Consider the following 18085-nt stretch of genomic DNA (forward strand, 5'->3'; position numbering starts at 1 on the left):
TTCCGATTCAAGCTGGTTCAATGATTGCTGACCCAGGTTTCCGGCTCCTTTCTCTTGCAGCATACTATGGAGCCACCCTTACACAGAGGGACTAGAGTTCTGTCTCCCTTTCCTGTGTGTGATAGAAAAACACACAACTCCCTCCCCTCTCCAAGCTAACAGACTGACTTCAGACTACACTGTGCATTTTAACTATTTCCTGTGAAGACTGTAAGTTCAGGGAAGCAACACTGAGAAAGCAGGCGCCAACAGCATTGGAAGTATAGTTTCCTGGGTAATTTTTATTTTATTGTGCTCAATGTGGTGGAGGGTTTAATACTACTTTATAGCAAAACTAAATACATTTTTTGGTCATTTTGGATACAATAAGGGAGAGGTATAACGTCCATCAGGTGTTTTGCCATCTGTGTCCCATTAGGGAGATTTTCCTTCAATTTCTGTCCCATAGCCAAAATAGGAATCAAGGGGCAATCCCTCCAAAGGGGGGGGGAACCCCATGTTGTCACCATAGCCACCAGAACTAGTGTCCCTATTGGACGATTTCCCCTCTAAACAGGACAAATCCTCCTAACGGCGACACAGAAGGCAATATAAATCTCTCAGATGTTGTAATTCCTCTCCACTCGATCCAAAATTTGAAAAAGACTTTAGTTACACTTTAAGGCTGTGTTTACAAATGTCTGCCACACATCAGCCCCAGCTTCAGTCTCTCACCAACTTCCTACAAAGTTATAATGTTGCAGTCTCATTGCTGGATAAGAGGAGACATTATTACAAAACAGACAGCAAAAAAACATTGCAACGTAAATCTTGTAAAACTCTGGTTCACTGCGAGTATAATTACATCCTGGTAATAACATATTTAAAGCCCTTAGCCATAAAATTTTTTCCAAACTAGTTAAAAGCCCTTAGCTACAGAACCAATGCTTGTAACCTCTGTACCACATGGCACTGCCCTATACTTGTCATTGCTACTTAGGGAAAAGGTAACAAAAAGATGTATAAAGCAGTGGGGGAAAATCTGCAGAAATAAACTCTCCTCTTCCTATCTTACACGTATGAATGGTCAGGGTGTTACAGATTCCTCCAACGTTTTATGATCTAAGGGGTAGTTTAAAAATATAAAATCAGGCTTTAGTTCCCTACTTTATAAACAGGCCCAATTGTGTAAGAGGAAAAAAGTGTCTCCAGTTTATGAACCCCCCCTCCCTCCCATTAGCAATGATGGCATCCACGTGGCAGACAAAGACATTGATACTACAAAGTTGCGGCTGCTTTCCCAGTGAAATCAATGAGTGTTGGGAACACCCCCAAATAGCAAAGAAATTCCTGCAAAAGTGAGAACATTCTGAATACATAAAATAATTGAAATATTTTTACTTCCAAACATGACTATACCATAAAAAACCCAAATGATCACCAAATTTTCTTTTGTATTCACTGTCTACAACACTCTTGAACAATATATTATGGATGACTTATCAGAGTTTTCAAACCTACTGGATACAGCAGTATAGATCCCATTATCAAGCCTGGAACATGAATATTACTCTAATCTAACCCACACTGCCAGTAGTATTCCACTACGTAGATCTTTTGTGCAGGGAACCAGCACAACTGTTCTAGGTGAAAAGTACCAATGTAATGTAAACTGTACAGACCCTAACAGTCACTCTAATGTTTTTTTGTTTTTTTATAATGTTGCCCTAACCTTAACCACTTGCCATCCTGAAAATTTACCCCCTTCCTGACCAGGCCTCTTTTTGCTATTTGGCACTGCACTATTTCAACTGATAATTGCGCGGTCATGCAATGCTATACTCAAACGAAATGTATGTCCTTTTTTTCCACACAAATAGAGCTTTCTTTTGGTGGTATTTGATCACCTGTGCGCTTTTTATTTTTTGCGCTATAAACAAAAAAAGACCAACATTTTTAAAAAAAAAACTATATTTTTTTATTTTCGGCTATAAAAAATATATAGTAAATTCAAAGCTAGTCATAAATTGCCAAAAGGCCAAAATGTATTCTGCTACGTTTTTGGTAAAAAAAAAATCCCAATAAGTGTATATTAATTGCTTTGTGTGAAAGTTATAGCGTCTACAAACTATGGTATAGATGCTGCAATTTACGCTTTTTTTTGCTATACAGCACAGTTACTGACAATTGCGCGGTCATGCAATGCTGTACATAAATACATTTTATGTCCTTTTTCTCACAAAAATATAGTATTTGATCACCTGTGCGCTTTTTCTTTTTCACGCTATAAAACAAAAAAAGCCTGTGTGTATATGCTATGTTCTTTTTTTTTTTTGGTGAGCTGAATGAAAAAAAAAAGAAGAAATCTCCGCAAGAAAAAGTATGTGGTATGCCCACCCTTAGAATATACCACCCTGCATCCACCCACTTCTATTGTGCAAAAGAAAATAAAAAAATTATATTATATTATATATATATATATATATATATATATATATATATATATATACACACACACACATATACACTATATATATATATATACACATATACATATATATATGTATATTCTGAGAGCAAGACCCTGTTGCTGTCAGAATAAACAAGTCGGTGCTCCAGCTGAATGACTTCCTCATTTCTCAAGCATGCTTTTTTGCCCCTTTCTAAGCAGGTATATACAAGCCGTTGGGGAAAGCCCAGGTGATTAGGTCGCACGGTGCCACATGCGCCAATTCCAAGATTGTACAAATGTCTAAATAGTGGTACACTTGAAAAAAAATTGTCCACGTAGCCACGTGTAGTGGTACCCCATATGGAAAAAGGATGACATCAAGTCCCATACTATCTTGCTACTGCTCCCCAATGTTTCTGGGCATCCGGGGGGCTCCACGTGACTATCTTTTCCCTCGTAAATCTGAAACTTATATGTATAGCCTGTTGCCCTCTCACAGATCTTATACATCTTGACCTTGTATCTGGTATGCTTGTTGGGTAGAAATTGCTTGAATGGAAGGCGGCCAGAAAAATTAATAAGGGACTCATAAACGCAGATGTTTTGCTGGGGAGTATAGACATCTGCAAATTTTTGGTTAAGGTGATTTCCGAGGGGCCGAATTTTGTGGAGCCGGTCAAATTCAGGGTCACCTCGAGGACGACAGAGTGTATTGTCGTTGAAATGCAAAAAATGCATTATACTCTCATATCTATGCACCAGGGACCAATGCAACCGCAATTAATTTTTTTTCTAGGAATGCCCATGTTGAGGGTTAGGCCCAAAAAAAACCTGTTAAATTCGGAAACCGTAATGGGTTTCTATGCGAAAGGTTTGAATTTGGGTTGGTGGCGATAAATTGTTGTGCATATAAATTGCTTTGATCCACAATCAATGCATACAGATCTTCCATGAAAAACAGCTCCAAAAAATCAAGGGGAGTAGTTAAATTTGCTGTTTCCACCTGAATTCCGGGTTGGGCAGTGAATGGGGGAAGTACAGGTGCTGCAGAATTTGTCGGCTACCAATAGGGATTTGCAAGCACATCCGGAAGGATACTATGGGCTCTATGGGCCTGTGTACGAATTCTTGGTGGCTGCGGGACACTACTTGTGCTTGCCACCACACCAGCTTGTACTGCACTTATGGGGCTCACCACGCCTGGCTGTCAGGGACTGCTTGAACTGCTACAAAAAAATTTACCTCAGATCAGGCCTGATTCTGCGAACACAGCTGTTTTGTGTGAAATTTATCAAGTGACAGTGACCTACTGACACTACACTTGATGGGGGGAGAAAGGGGGGGGGGGTAAGCATAGGGGCTAAACGCAGGTGCCTGGGCTGATCCCACTAACGCAGCGTTTTTGGGGACACTATACTAATGTGAACGCTGCTACAGTGCTGATCTGATCAAAGATATTAATCCGGTCAGACACTATACTAGCAACAGAGGTTTACTGTGTATGAGCGTGTTCCTGGCAATCAAGGGGTTAAATTACCGGTGTACTGACGGGCAATCTGAGGCTATCTGGGAGGAGTGCAAAAACCGTGGGAGCGCGAAATGTGTACACACACACACACACACACACACTTTTGCGCATCCGTGCCACCCTGTAGCAGTATAAATTTATGCCAAAATGTATTCTGCCACATGTCTGCTAAAACAAAATCCCAATACGTGTAAATTAATTGGTTTACGTTAAAGTTATAGCGTTTATAAATGGCGGTATAGATACTGTAATTTTTTTTTTCACTAATAATGGTGGCAATCATCGACTTATAGTGGCGGACATTCTGACATTGGGGGGAACTGACTTGGTGTCACTGACTTCCCCAGTGACCCCAATACAGTGATCAGTGCTAAAAAAAAAAAAAAAGCACTGACACTGTACTAATGGCACTGAGCAGGATGGGGTTAACAAAGGGGGGGTGATCAAAGGGTTAACTGTGTGTTGGGAGTGTTTTACTGGGGGGCGGGGGTGTGTGTGCTTTACTGCAAGCACACTGCTTTGGATGACTCTGCTCAGGCATCCAGAGCAGTGTGCCCAACAAAGCAGCCCTCCTCTCTGTCAGTGATCCTCGGAAATCACCGGGCTCCAACGAGTAATCACCGGCCAGGGCTCGGTGACTGACACCCAGGGCCGCGATTGGAGAAAATGCAAAATCGTGTATACATATATATATATGTAATTTTGCACACCCGTGCCACCCTGTAGCAGTAGTTAACAGTTAACATTCATTCTTAATCCAATCCCCAACACTAAATTAACCTCTAAAAAGTTATGCTGGCTGTGCACCCGAACCATCTCTTTCCCTATTTATACTCACCTTCTAAATCACTAATATTTTGCTCCATTTGTCCATAGGAACAAACAGAAAAAAAGCCATCTTAAGCTCCAATCAATTAGATCAGAGCTAACAGCCCAGGAACACTGCAGGTGGCAGTAACAAAGGTCTGGATGCATAAATAAAAGCTTTTTAATTATTGTACAAGAGACTGTAGACAAAAATATATAATATCATATGAATCCCATCCCAGGCTTCGCTCTTCTGGTAAATATCCTCTGAAAATGCAATGTTGCTGGATGAGCATTGTTCTGGGATGAGCTGAGTTTAGAGAGCACAGGGGAGAAGCCTGCGCACAGGAAGCCTTGACTACAAACGAGAAACTGACAGTGAGCAAGTTAGCAAATGCACCATCAGAAACAGATGTGGAACAACGGTGCACCAGGCAGCAAAAAGTATCCTGCACTGAGATTTCACCGAGAATTTTCTTTTATCAGTGTTCTGAAATGTAAGAACTTGATAGTTATTTGCCATGCTAATTTCCTTCTGCTGTTGTGGTAAAAGTGGACACTTTTCTTTCCTGAATGCTTTTATGTACTTGTTGAATTATCTGATAAATTAAGACTTTCAAGTTATTGATCCCATTACTGGGAATGCAGTATTTGCAGAGCTTTCTGTTGAACATGTAGAATGGAATGGCATAATGCATTTTTCAGTTACAGGATTTGATTAGTAACAAACCAGTGGAGGTTTTAAACATATTAACACAGCATCATCGGAATGAGTCACAAAATACCTATACATGGAAGTACCAAGCACTTCACATCTCTTTGGCTGGTAAAAAAAAGGAAAGATGATTAAAAACAACGGGGCGAAGGGTCAGATGGAGAATATGTTGTTAAATGTGTTCCTTTACTTTGGTGCTGCAGCCTCACATGTCCTCTAGACTTACCTGCTCCAAAATCCTGCTGTTGAATACGATTCCTATACTTATACACCAAATAGCAGCACTCCATATAGTGGCATCAGGAAAACATTTTTTTTTTTTTTTTTAATTACACATACACACACGCTCAACCTGTGGCCCTCCAGCTGTCACAGAACTACAAGTTCCATCCTGCCTCTGGGAGTCATGCTTTAAACTGTCAGCCTCTTGCAATGCCTCATTAAGTGTTCTTGCGTGGCAAGACCACTTACTGTTATCTCACATATATATTCTTATTATTATAGACAAATTTACCACCCTAACTCCTCCCACAGTTTTTACACTACATAGACAGTAATATACCGAAACGTGCGGATTGTTCCCAATTGGTGTGCTACTACTTTGTGGAACGTTTCGCTGAATGGTTCACGAAATATCGGTGTTTTTGTGGTGAAATTGGTCCCATAGGAATGAATGGTGGAATGTTCAAAACTAGAGTGTGAGCTGACAAAAGCTAGAGTGTGAGCTGAAAAATCAGGACATGATTTCTAAACTGCCATCACTCCCTCATTTTCAAGCCCACCTACACAAATCTTATATCAAAACATTCAGCTATCCCTGCTGCCACTAGAAATGTCCACGGTCAAGCCATAGTCCTGATAGTTTTCACAATATGACCATTTGTTTGCAACTCACGCCGCCCATTGACATTCGTTGAAACTCCACTCTAGCCACCTCAAATGTGAAGGGCAATTTCTAAACTGTGACTGTGCCTTCATTTTTAATATTTCAGAGACATACTATGCATCAAAATGTAGGTCTGTGTTTTGTGATTCTCACAATATAAAGCTCTTCGCTGTAGGATTTATAGTTTTCAAAACTACGACCATTTGAAGACGCCAGTGAAGTGAGCAATTCGGAGCAGTTTGTTTTTAACCGCTCTTCTCTGCCCTTTTTGAAATCTAATTTTGAGTTTGTGACAGTTTGGCCGGCTTCTGGTTAAAGGTTTGGAAATAAGTTTTCTACAGTAGAGAGTATTTGAGGTGATAATGCTGCTAATGTTTTTATAAATGTATTTTTTAATGTAACTGAAGCACTTTGGGCAACAACATTGCAATTAAATGTGATATATAAATAATTAAAAGTTGAAATGCATTTCTCACTCTATGAAGCTTGCCATGTGCACTTTTTAAATTTGATCAATCAATTGGTTAGTGTAATGTTTACTATCTTTACTCACTCCAAACACCCACACAGTTACTCTGCCCACTCCATAAAGTTACTCTGCCCAGTCCAACCTTTTCACAGTTACTCCAGCCACTCCATCCAGTTACTCCGCCCACTCCAGTTGTAGACTACTGGTGTAGGCAAGAACACTTCACGTAATTTCCCCAGAAATTGTAGCTTTTCTAGTTAGATTTGTAGTGCTACAACAGCTGGAGGGCCACGGGTTGAGCACCCATAATATACACATATTGAGCACCCAAGATATACACAAATTTGACTATATTACCAATGTTTTGGACCAGGGTGGTGCTGTGGACATAGCATATCTTGATTTCAGCAAGGCATTTGATACAGTTCCACATAATGATCTAATACAAAAGTTGTACAAGCTAGGACTTAGCCCTTGGGTGGTTCAGTAGATATGCAGCTAGCTAATGGATAGATACCAAAGTGTAGTTGTAAATGGGGTTCACTCAGAACAGAGACCAGTCACTAGTGGTGTACCACAAGGCTCTGTACTAAGTCCTGTTTTATTTAATCTATATGTAAGTGATATACCGTATATACTCGAGTATAAGCCGACCCGAATATAAGCCGAGGTACCTAATTTTACCACAAAAAACTGGGAAAAACTATTGACTCGAGTATAAGCCGAGGGTGGGAAATGAGGCACCTACTAGTCAATGTAAAAAATAAAGTGGGAGGAATAGTGCCCCATCATTAGTATCAGTGGGAGGAATAGTGCCCCATCATTGGTGTCAGTGGGAGGAATAGTGCCCCATCATTGGTATCAGTGGGAGGAATAGTGCCCCATCATTGGTATCAGTGGGAGGAATAGTGCCCCATCATTGGTATCAGTGGGAGGAATAGTGCCCCATCATTGGTGTCAGTGGGAGGAATAGTGCCCCATCATTGGTGTCAGTGGGAGGAATAGTGCCCCATCATTGGTGTCAGTGGGAGGAATAGTGCCCCATCATTGGTGTCAGTGGGAGGAATAGTGCCCCATCATTGGTATCAGTGGGAGGAATAATGCCCCATCATTGGTGTCAGTGGGAGGAATAGTGCCCCATCATTGGTGTCAGTGGGAGGAATAGTGCCCCATCATTGGTATCAGTGGGAGGAATAGTGCCCCATCATTGGTGTCAGTGGGAGGAATAGTGCCCCATCATTGGTGTCAGTGGGAGGAATAGTGCCCCATCATTGGTGTCAGTGGGAGGAATAGTGCCCCATCATTGGTATCACTGGGAGGAATAGTGCCCCATCGTTGGTGTCAGTGGGAGGAATAATGCCCCATCATTAGTATCAATGGGAGGAATAGTGCCCCATCATTGGTGTCAGTGGGAGGAATAGTGCCCCATCGTTGGTGTCAGTGGGAGGAATAATGCCCCATCATTAGTACCAGTGACACCAATGATGCAGCACTATTCCTCCCACTGACACCAATGACACTTGCTGACCCCTGTTGCAGTATGGTGCTGCTGCAGCCAGCATATGTGGCTGCAGCAGCACCTCTGCACTGCACACTTACCGGCTTTTCCCTCACTCGATTTTTGCGGGTCCGCTCGGCTCCGCCTCCTCGCCCGTGATTGGCTGCCTGTGTATCTTTCCTGAGCTACAGTTCTGGCGGCCAATCACCGGTGAGGAGGTGGAGCCGAGCAGGAGTGAGGGAGCGGCCGGAGTGACGGAAGGAGCAGCGCTTCCTGGATGGATCATCGTGGGAGCCAGGTAAGAGACAGCAGCCCTCTGCCCACCCCTGTACGCGCCCCCCTTGACGGAGCCTCGCGCCCCCCCTGGCAGACGACTCGAGTATAAGCCAAGGGGGCCGTTTTTCAGCACTCGGCTTATACTTGAGTATATACGGTAACTAAAAAGGTTTGTCGGGTAAGGTATGTCTTTTTTGTTGATGGTACAAAAGTCTGTAATACGGTTGATATCCCTGGAGGTGTCTGTAACATAGAATATGATTTGGCCTTGCTGGAAGATTGGTCAAAAAAGTGGAAATTGCAGTTCAATGTTTCTAAATGTAAAATAATGCACCCAGGGAAAAATAATCCCTTGAGAGAGTACAGCATTGGGGGTACAGTGTTGGCCAGCACTTCAGAGGAAAAGCATTTGGGGGTACTTATTTTAAATAATGGCAAAAAGAGCAAACAGTGTGGTCAGGCAGTGGGGAAAGCAAATGGAATTCTAGGCTTCATCACTAGAGGGGTCACCATCAGGAGGAAGGAGGTCCTGATTCCCCTATATAGATCTTTAGTTAGACCACATTTATAGTACTGTGTCCAGGTCTGGAGACCTCACAAAAAGATACTGATAAGATAGAACGAGTCTAGAGATGGGTAACAAAAATGGTGAAAAATCTGGGGGATAAAACATATCAAGAGCGACTTCAAGAACTTAACCTGCACAGTCTGGAGGACAAAAGGGGAAGAGGAGACCTGACTGAAACCTTAAAATACATCAAGGCGGTGAATGAGGTTCAAGAGGGCAGAATTTTTAACATGAAACAAAATTCAAGAACATGGGGACATGACCTTAAATTAACTGGAGGAAAGTTCAACACTAATCTCAGAAGGTATTATTTTGCTGAAAGAGTAGTTGATGCTTGGAATAAACTTCCAGCAGAGGTAGTGCACTAATCAACATTAAATAGCTTCAAACATACGTGGGACAAGCATAGATCTATACTCAGACAAAAAAAATAAACAAATATCAAATGATCAAATATCATCAAAAAGAAAGCTCTATTTGTGTGCAAAAAAAAAAAAAAATATAAATGTAATTTGGGTACCGCGTTGCATGACCGTGCAATTACCAGTTAAAATAGGGCAGTACTAAATAACAAAAAATGGCCTGGTCATGAAGGGGGTAAAACCTTCTAGCGCTCAAGTGGTTATAAACTGATTTCATCCTTTACCTTTTTATGTAGGGATTCCACGTACCAGGCTTCAATATCGTATATAAAACAGGCAAACTGACACCTTTCCCAACTTGCAATCAAAGCCATGGGTGCCTTTCCTACTCCTGAGTTTGTCTCTGCACCCAAATCACAATCCAAGAGTAGAAGCCATAGCCGCACACAGCAGTATCATCATTCAGAAATCTATTTATTTAACAAGATGAAATCTGAATCTCTGAATTGGCCTTTTTCACAGCTGTCACACAAGCATTTTTTGTACAGCATTTTTTCTGCTCATGTGAATCAGCCCAAAGGTGAAACATGCTAGAGTTTGAGGACTTAGGTATGGAAGTACTGGTGTCATCTTGGTAAACGGATAAATTACTGCTGTGACTATGGTTCCTGCTGTTGGATTTCAATATTATATAGGTTAGGAAAAGCACAAATAATACATTTGTGGGATGGCAGTACACCTTACCTGGCTTTGACAGCAGTAGCAGAGAGTTGTATATGTCATGACAGTCCCTCTCCCTTGGAACTATAAAGTGGACCACTCGAAAATTCTTGCATTGTATCACTAAGGGGCAGCCGGTAGTTGTGAGAGCAAGCTTCTCCACTGCAGCAATGTGATGGTGCAGAATCTGTTACAGATACACATGTATAAGCCATATTGACATTTATATCAATGAAGCAGACAGGTCTAAAATACACAGTCTGCACTGTACCCCTAGATAAAATAAGTATTCAACTCTTGCAGTGCGGGGGGCCCTATTGGATTTTTGAATTTTCTTGAAGTTGGGCCTTAAAGGGTTAGTTCACCAAAAACTGCCCATGCGGATAAAGGATGTCTGGAAACTAAAATAAACTGCAGCTCTGACTGAATAATGCCTTTGCTCCAGGTGTAGGCCACTTACATACCGTATGCAGCCTGACTGGAAAACTCCTAGGATGTTGCTAAGAGGGGCCTAGCTGTTACTGTTTACTGTCACCATCACAGGAGTGAGCTATCAAATGCAGAGCTTAGAGCTACTGGATCTAGACAGAGAAAGCGCATGTGGGGGGGTTTGAATCAGAGAAAGAGCTCACTCCTATGATGGTGAAGGTGAACAGTAATAGCTGGGACTCACTTAACAACATCCTACGAGTTTTCTAGTCAGGCTTTGGGAATTACTAAATGGAAATGACCTATATCTATAGCAAGGGCATTATTCAACTTTGGTCAAAGCTGCGCAGTTTGTTTTTACCCACAGACGTCCTTTATCTGCATAGGCAGTTTTTTGGTGAACTATGCTGTTAAGTGTATCTACTAATACACTATATTGCCAAAAGTATTGGGACGCCTGCCTTTACACACACATGAACTTTAATGACATCCCAGTCTTAGTCCGTAGGTTTCAATATTGAGTTGGCCCGCTCTTTGCAGCTATAACAACTTCAACTCTTCTGGGAAGGCTGTCTACAAGGTTTAGGAGTGTGTCTATGGGAATGTTTGACCATTCTTTCAGAAGCGTATTTGTGAGGTCAGGCACTGATGTCGGACGAGAAGGCCTGGCTCACAGTCTCTGCTCCAATTCATCCCAAAGGTGTTCTATTGGGTTGAGGTCAGGACTCGTCCATTGGATTACCAGAGAAGCGTGATTCGTCACTCCAGAGAACATGTCTCCACTGCTCTAGAGTCCAGTGGCGGCATGCTTTACACCACTGCAGCCGATGCTTTGCAATGCACTTGGTGATGTAAGGCTTGGATGCAGCTGCCCGACCATGGAAACCCATTCCATGAAGCTATATAATCACTGTGGTTCTGCTAATCTGAAGGTCACACAAAGTTTGGAGGTCTTTAGCTATTGACAGCATGTGCTGACCCCACTCTGACCTTTTACGTGCCTACCACTTCGTTGCTGAGTTGCTGTTGTTCCCAATTGCTTCCACTTTGTTATACCACTAACAGTTGACCGTGGAATATTTAGTAGCGAGGAAATTTCACAGACAGACTTATTGCACACGTGGCAACCTATCATGATATGCTTGAATTCACTGAGCTCCTGAGAGCGACCCATTCTTTCATGTTTGTAGAAGCAGTCTGCATGCCTAGGTGCTTGATTTTATACACCTATGGGCCAACCATGGAGGTGATTGGAACACCTGAATCCAATGATTTGGAGACGTGTCCCAATACATGGACTGTCCATACTCCTTCCATCGGGGAAACGATACAGGTGTCTCAGAGCCCATACAAATAGACTGAAAAATAGTTTTTTCCCTGTGGCTGTTAAAGCTAATCAGACAATAGTGCATTACTGTATATTTTATTCACCATTGCATTACTGAATATATAATCTATTAATGCACTACTCATTGCACCGATTGAGGTATTACTGTACATCCCATACCCTGATTTGTTACATTGTTATTTATTGTAAATGGGCCATTTATGCACTTCTGGCTGGATGCTAACTGCATTTCATTGGCTCTGTACATGTACTTTGCACAATGACAATAAAGTTGAATCTAATCTAATTTTGGCAATATAGGTGTCCTTTTATGAAACAGAGATCAGCAACGATCCTCAGGATCGTTGCTGATCTCTGATCATTAGTGGTTTAGCAAAGAGAGATGATCAGTAGAAAACATGTTCTCCGCTGATCATCTCAGCACACAGACGGCCAGTATATGAAGGAGCGATGTCAGCCCTTCACTGGCGATCTGTGTTCTCCCTCCAGATTCTCCAGCCCAGAGCTGGAGAATCTGAGGAACCGCAAATGAAGCAGCATTAATTTACTGCTGCTTAGTAAACAGTGTTTGACTCTTACTGTAATCTCACGAGATTATAGTGAAATCAGCCTGTTTCCAGCATTTGTAGATCGCTTCTCCCTTCATTCGGAGAACTGATCTACACCGCTCCATAAAAAGGCATTCAGAGGAGAACTGTCTTCTCTGAGAATGCCGGAGAACTGAGCAGCGGTCATTTACCGCTGCATGATAAAAGGACACCTTAGTGTATATGCTACCTGCTTACTCCTGGGGACCACAAATGGCGGATGCACATTAAATGTAAGAAAAATGAGAAGATCAATGGCTGTGATGGAAGCCAACACTCAGCAGGTAAGAAAAGGTATCTGTGTGTTTTCTATTCACAACAGCTACATATTAGGTTACACCTGAATGTACAACCCCTTTAACAGCAGTAAACAAAGCATTCAGTGTTATCAGAAGAGCCCTTTCCAGGGCCAGGTTGGCAATTTTCTGCTCAGCTTCCGGCTTGTTGAATATGAAATGTCATATGATAAGGCCTTTGTAAACACATCACATTCCAAGTACCTACCCAGATTTCCTTCTGCTGAGAATCTATAAACAATAAGTGGGTGGCGGTGAGATGCAGCGTCCCAGAAGAGGATTTGTTACTAGGGCTAAAGCGATCCAATAACTTCACCTGCTCCACCTGTAAAAACAAACAAAATGAGGATTCAGGAACACATAATAGCAAAGCTCTTTTTATATAGCATGATATCAAGGACACCTTAGATGCCCTGGGCAAATGCAAACCAGCACAGAGGTGGGACATTTCTGCAGAAGCAAAGACGGTTCTCAGATTGCTAGTTTAGGAAAATAATAGAAGCATTCGGAGTGTAAAAACCTAAGCAGAGAAGCCCCAGATGTCAGGCCTGCACAGGAAGCCCATATTCCTGCAGCTAAGACACATAGCAAGAGCTTAAGAGTCCAATCGGTCCACACATTAATCCTGCTCGACTTCTCCCTTCAATTCCCTCTAGACTCGGGAGTATGGGCTGAGTTTACTGTCCATTATGAAGTCAAACAGAACTTTTACCCAGGAGGTGTACTGTGGGGCAGCCCACCATTAGCCCGCCCACTGCTGACCACATAACTCAGTATAGTGGGCATGCTTCCTGCCGGTAAATAGGCTTTTATGCTAAAGTAAGCACACAAGGCAACACATATTAAAGTATCACTAGTCTACGTGCTTATGGCATTCTCTGCATAAGACCCGCTTCACATCTGGCGTTTTGGAATCTCCGGTATAATCACTGCCGCAAACCGCATTGCACAAAGATCGTCAACCACAAGAAGTTCCTGATCCTTTTCAAACTTCTAAAGATACTTCTTTATAGGGCTTCTTTTTCAGCGGGAACTTGGTGGGACTCAGTTCTACCACCTCTGGCTCAGGCCCACTGCTCCCTGCTCATCCCTATCACTTGTAAACACAGAGGTACAGCTTTTGTGATTACAAGTAACAGCTTGCCTCCCAACAGATCCCACAGATCTGATCTCCTGAGCAGCTCCCAGTAAGTGCAGGATAGGGACAAGGGAGATGCAGGTCCCCGGGGTGCAGTGAGGATACCCACACCCCTACTGGATCATCTCCCTACAAGTGAGAGAGGTGCAGCCACCTACAGTGTGTGGGGAGGTACTAGAACTGGCCGGGGGCTTCAGCTTAATACAGCAACAAAAGTAGGATGTGGAGGATGGTGAAGCATTTAAAAAGGGGGGTTGCATGCAGAGGTCAGAGCTGAAGAGGAGTGAAAGTGAAATGTGTATGGGGGATGCAGAGGTAAACAGCTGTGGAAGAAGGCTGAAATCTGCACTCTGTCTGCAGCGCACCTTCAAACTCTGCACTCTGTGCGCAGCGCACCTCCAAGCTCTGCACTCTGTGCGCAGCGCACCTCCAAGCTCTGCACTCTGTGCGCAGCGCACCTCCAAGCTCTGCATATAGCACACCCATGAACTGTTCACTCTGTGGTAACTCCCCCAACTGTGCACTCCTGGTATTTAATGCCCCTTTAAGGCTCTTTGACCACACCAATTATTTGATGCGGTTTGGAGGGTGTGTATGTGGGGGGTAGACTTTTGGGGGTTGAGGTTGAGTTCCTGCACCTATTTTCTGAGAAAAAAAGCCCTGCTTCTTTACATTTAATGTAATAACCCTTGTAATGTAATATGGCCTCTCTACCACCACTATTCCTTCTGGATCACATGAAATGTTTATGTCAATGCAATGAAGACACAGCAAATAGACACTGACTGACACACAATCCTTTCATTGACGTGAAGTGAGCAGCTGTCAAATTGGGAGCTGTGGCTGATTCTGTGCAGCCACTGCGTCTCAACTGACATGAATGGGACTGTCTACACGGGGAAGTACGGAACACTTCACATGGGTGTACGGTACAGTACGCCTGTATAAACAAGGCCTTATAATTATAGTTTTCTTCCACTTTAAGGAAGACATATGTTCCCCTTTTCTGTTTAAAGGGATTGTTCACATTTACTAAAAAACTGCCTATGCATATAAAGAGTGTCTGTAGATAAAACAAACTGAGTGTCACTGAGTAAAGTTGACTGATGCCCTTGCTATAGATGTAGGCCATTTACGTACCTCATGAAGCCTGGCTGGAATACTCCCAGGACATTGCTAAGTACTTCCAGATGTTGCTAAGTGAGGCCTAGTCATTACTTCTCACCCCCACCATTGCAAGAGTGAGCTTTTTCTTAGATTCAGACCCCCTCACATACTCTTCCTCTCCCGATGTAGTAGCTCTGAGCTCAGTGTCTAAGAGGTCACTCCTGTGATGGAGGATGTGAACAGTAACATGTAGGCCTCGCTTAGCAATGTCCTGGGAGTATTCCAGTCCGGCTTCATGAGGTACGTAAATGGCCTACACCTATAGTAAGGGCATTATTCAACTTTAGTCAGAGCTGCCCAGTTTGTTTTATCTGCAGACCCCCCTTATAGGTAGTTTTTGTCAAGGTCCTACCTTTTCCCAGAGGTTATGTTACTCCATGTGCTGGCATCCATCTTGGATTTCTGCTGAGCATGGTGGGAATCTTTTATGCCTTCAGGTCTCTGAGGTCCATCCCCCAGAGGGGTGTGGCTCAGTACATATAAGCCTGTGATCTGCACATGCTCTTTGCACTTGTGTCTTGGTCTTGCTACAGCTCTGTGTATACGCTCGTGACTCTTCTGGTATCCAACTCGGCTTGTGACTAAGACCATTCTCTGTGTTTTCCTTCGATCTGACCTTCCGTTGCTGAACCCGGCCCGTGACCTGTGATTCTCTGTCTACTGTTCTGTACCGTTTTGTCCCATTGTTGTTGACCCGGCCTGCCTGACTACGCTATTGTCATTCTCGCAGCCGGGGTGTCTCGGGGGCCGCGACCTGGTTCCTGGGTGCGTCAAGTCCATCCCCACCATCAGGGGCCCTGGTGAAGGGCAGCCTGGGACTTAGACTCTGCGCCCTGAGGGACTTCGGTCTGTTGGTGGTGGTTGTCGTCAGCCAGTGCGTTACCCTGCCACTAGGCCTACCTGTCCATTCCACAGCCCTGCCCTGACAGTTTTTTGGTGAAGGTGAACTATCCCTTTAAAAAGCTTTTTCTTAGTTTAGGTCTTTAAAAGACTGCTAGGTCACTTCTCTATAGTCAAACCAAATGATTCAAGAGGAAAAGGTGGCTCTGTGTTGCCATGGCAACATGTAACCGCTGTCCTACTTAACTGACAAAGTTACTGTTTACAGCAGAAAACTCAATAACAGCAATGTCAACACAACTAAAATCTGATAAGCGGAGTTCTAAGTGTACCGCTTTATGGCACATCAGCCATTACAAAGAATCACACCTATGACATTTCTTCGTCTCTAGATGCATTGGGGTTGATTTACTAAAGGAAGATGAACTGCTCACTTTGGAAGGGAATTTTCCCCAGAGCTTAGTGAATGGGATAAAACTCTGTTGACCTCCATCATCCAACCAGGTGGAAGCAAAAAGACTTTTTATTTTTATTTTCCTTGCACATGATTAGGTATTCTTTGCAGAGTGAATTTTTTACATTATAGTTACAATTTCATTCATATGTAGATCAAAACTGTGACCTTTCATCTGCATAAGACATCAGTTACAATTCTTACAAGTTAAATTAGAAAAAAAAAATCTTAAAAAATGTTTTCCTAGTTAAGCCCTTTTTAACTCTTTGTTAACCCTAATCAGCCATAATAAACTCCATTCCCCCTTAGCTATTTTTTCCTTATCATTAATACAAATTTTTTTTGTGACCAATCTTTAAGTGGCTTGAGGAGTGGACCCTGAACCCATTACTGGTGCTGTGCCAGCATTTCCATCTAATGTCAGTAAGTCAAGTATCCACAGCATTTTAAATCCAGCATTTCATTATGGGTGCAAAAAAATGAACATTCTCAAATTTCATACAGTATATGTGGTTTAACCACTTGCCTTTCACCCCCTTCCTGCCCAGGCCAATTTTCAGCTTTCAGCGCTATCGCACTTTGAATGACTATTACGTAATCATGCACCAATGCACACATATGAAGTTTTTATCTTTATTTTTTATTAGACATATAGAGCTTTCTTTTGGTGGTATTTAATCACCACTGTGTTTTTTATTTTTTGCTAAAAAAACAAAAAGTTTGGAAAAAAAATTTTTTTTTCTTAGTTTCGGTTATAAAATTTTGCAAACAGGTAATTTTTCTCCTTCACTGATGTACGCTGATGAGGCTGTACTGGTGGGCACTGATATGCAGCACTGATGAGTACTGACAGACTGCACTGATAGGCACTGATGATCAATGACTGGGGACACTGATGGACACTGTTGGGGCTGGGGGCTGCACTAGACTGACTAAATATATTTGCCGATTACTGGCAAATGTATTTTCATTGGACACAGCTGATCACGTGGCAAAATGGCGCTGTGATTGGCCCCTTACCGCGTCATGTGATCAGCTGTGTCCGACAGACACAGCAAACACAAAGCTCTCCGGGGGCACACAGGAGGCGCAGTTCTGGAGGACATCATATGCCACCCTCCCAGAACTAAACAACCGAGCTGTAGCCGTCATTTGGCTATAGCCGGTTGTCAAGTGGTTAAAAGCAGCTGATGTTGAGTAACCTGCTAATCTGAGATGCCAAATGGAATTTCCAGGCACCATTTTCCATGTTGTGTGTCCTTCCACAAATTATTACCCAGTGGCCAAAACACTGTGGAGTAAAGGGGACATAAGCAAGTGTTAAGCTGGCCATAGACAGTTTTTTTAGCAGATTGCTCCATCCACACAAATGAGGTGCATGGAGGAATTCCCCTCCAAGACATTGTACTCTGACATCAGCACCCGCTTCTATCAGAACACAATGGTTGGTGGCTGCAGCCGCTGATCGAGAAAACCATTCCAGATTCACTTTGCACACAGACATAGTCAAACTGCTTTTTCTTCAGAGCAGAAACAGTTGGAATCTGCAACAAAGTTTCTTAAAAT

General features: G+C 42.8%; 1 protein-coding gene across 1 annotated transcript in view; it reads right to left on the reverse strand.

Annotated features, from left to right (window-relative positions):
• The window catches only part of MTMR6 (myotubularin related protein 6), a 94345-nt gene that overhangs the window by 59604 nt on the left and 16656 nt on the right, over nt 1–18085 (reverse strand). Inside the window, exons 2-3 of the mRNA XM_089685814.1 lie at nt 13129–13245; nt 10285–10447 (exon numbers count right to left, since the gene is read on the reverse strand). Coding sequence (XP_089541940.1) covers nt 10285–10447; nt 13129–13245 — 280 coding nt within the window. The remainder of the gene's footprint in view (nt 1–10284; nt 10448–13128; nt 13246–18085) is intronic.

Source organism: Staurois parvus, unplaced genomic scaffold (genome assembly GCF_062004578.1).
Source record: "Staurois parvus isolate SC_StPar_1 unplaced genomic scaffold, SC_StPar_1.0 ptg000387l, whole genome shotgun sequence".
In the NCBI taxonomy this organism is placed as follows: Eukaryota; Metazoa; Chordata; class Amphibia; order Anura; family Ranidae; genus Staurois; species Staurois parvus.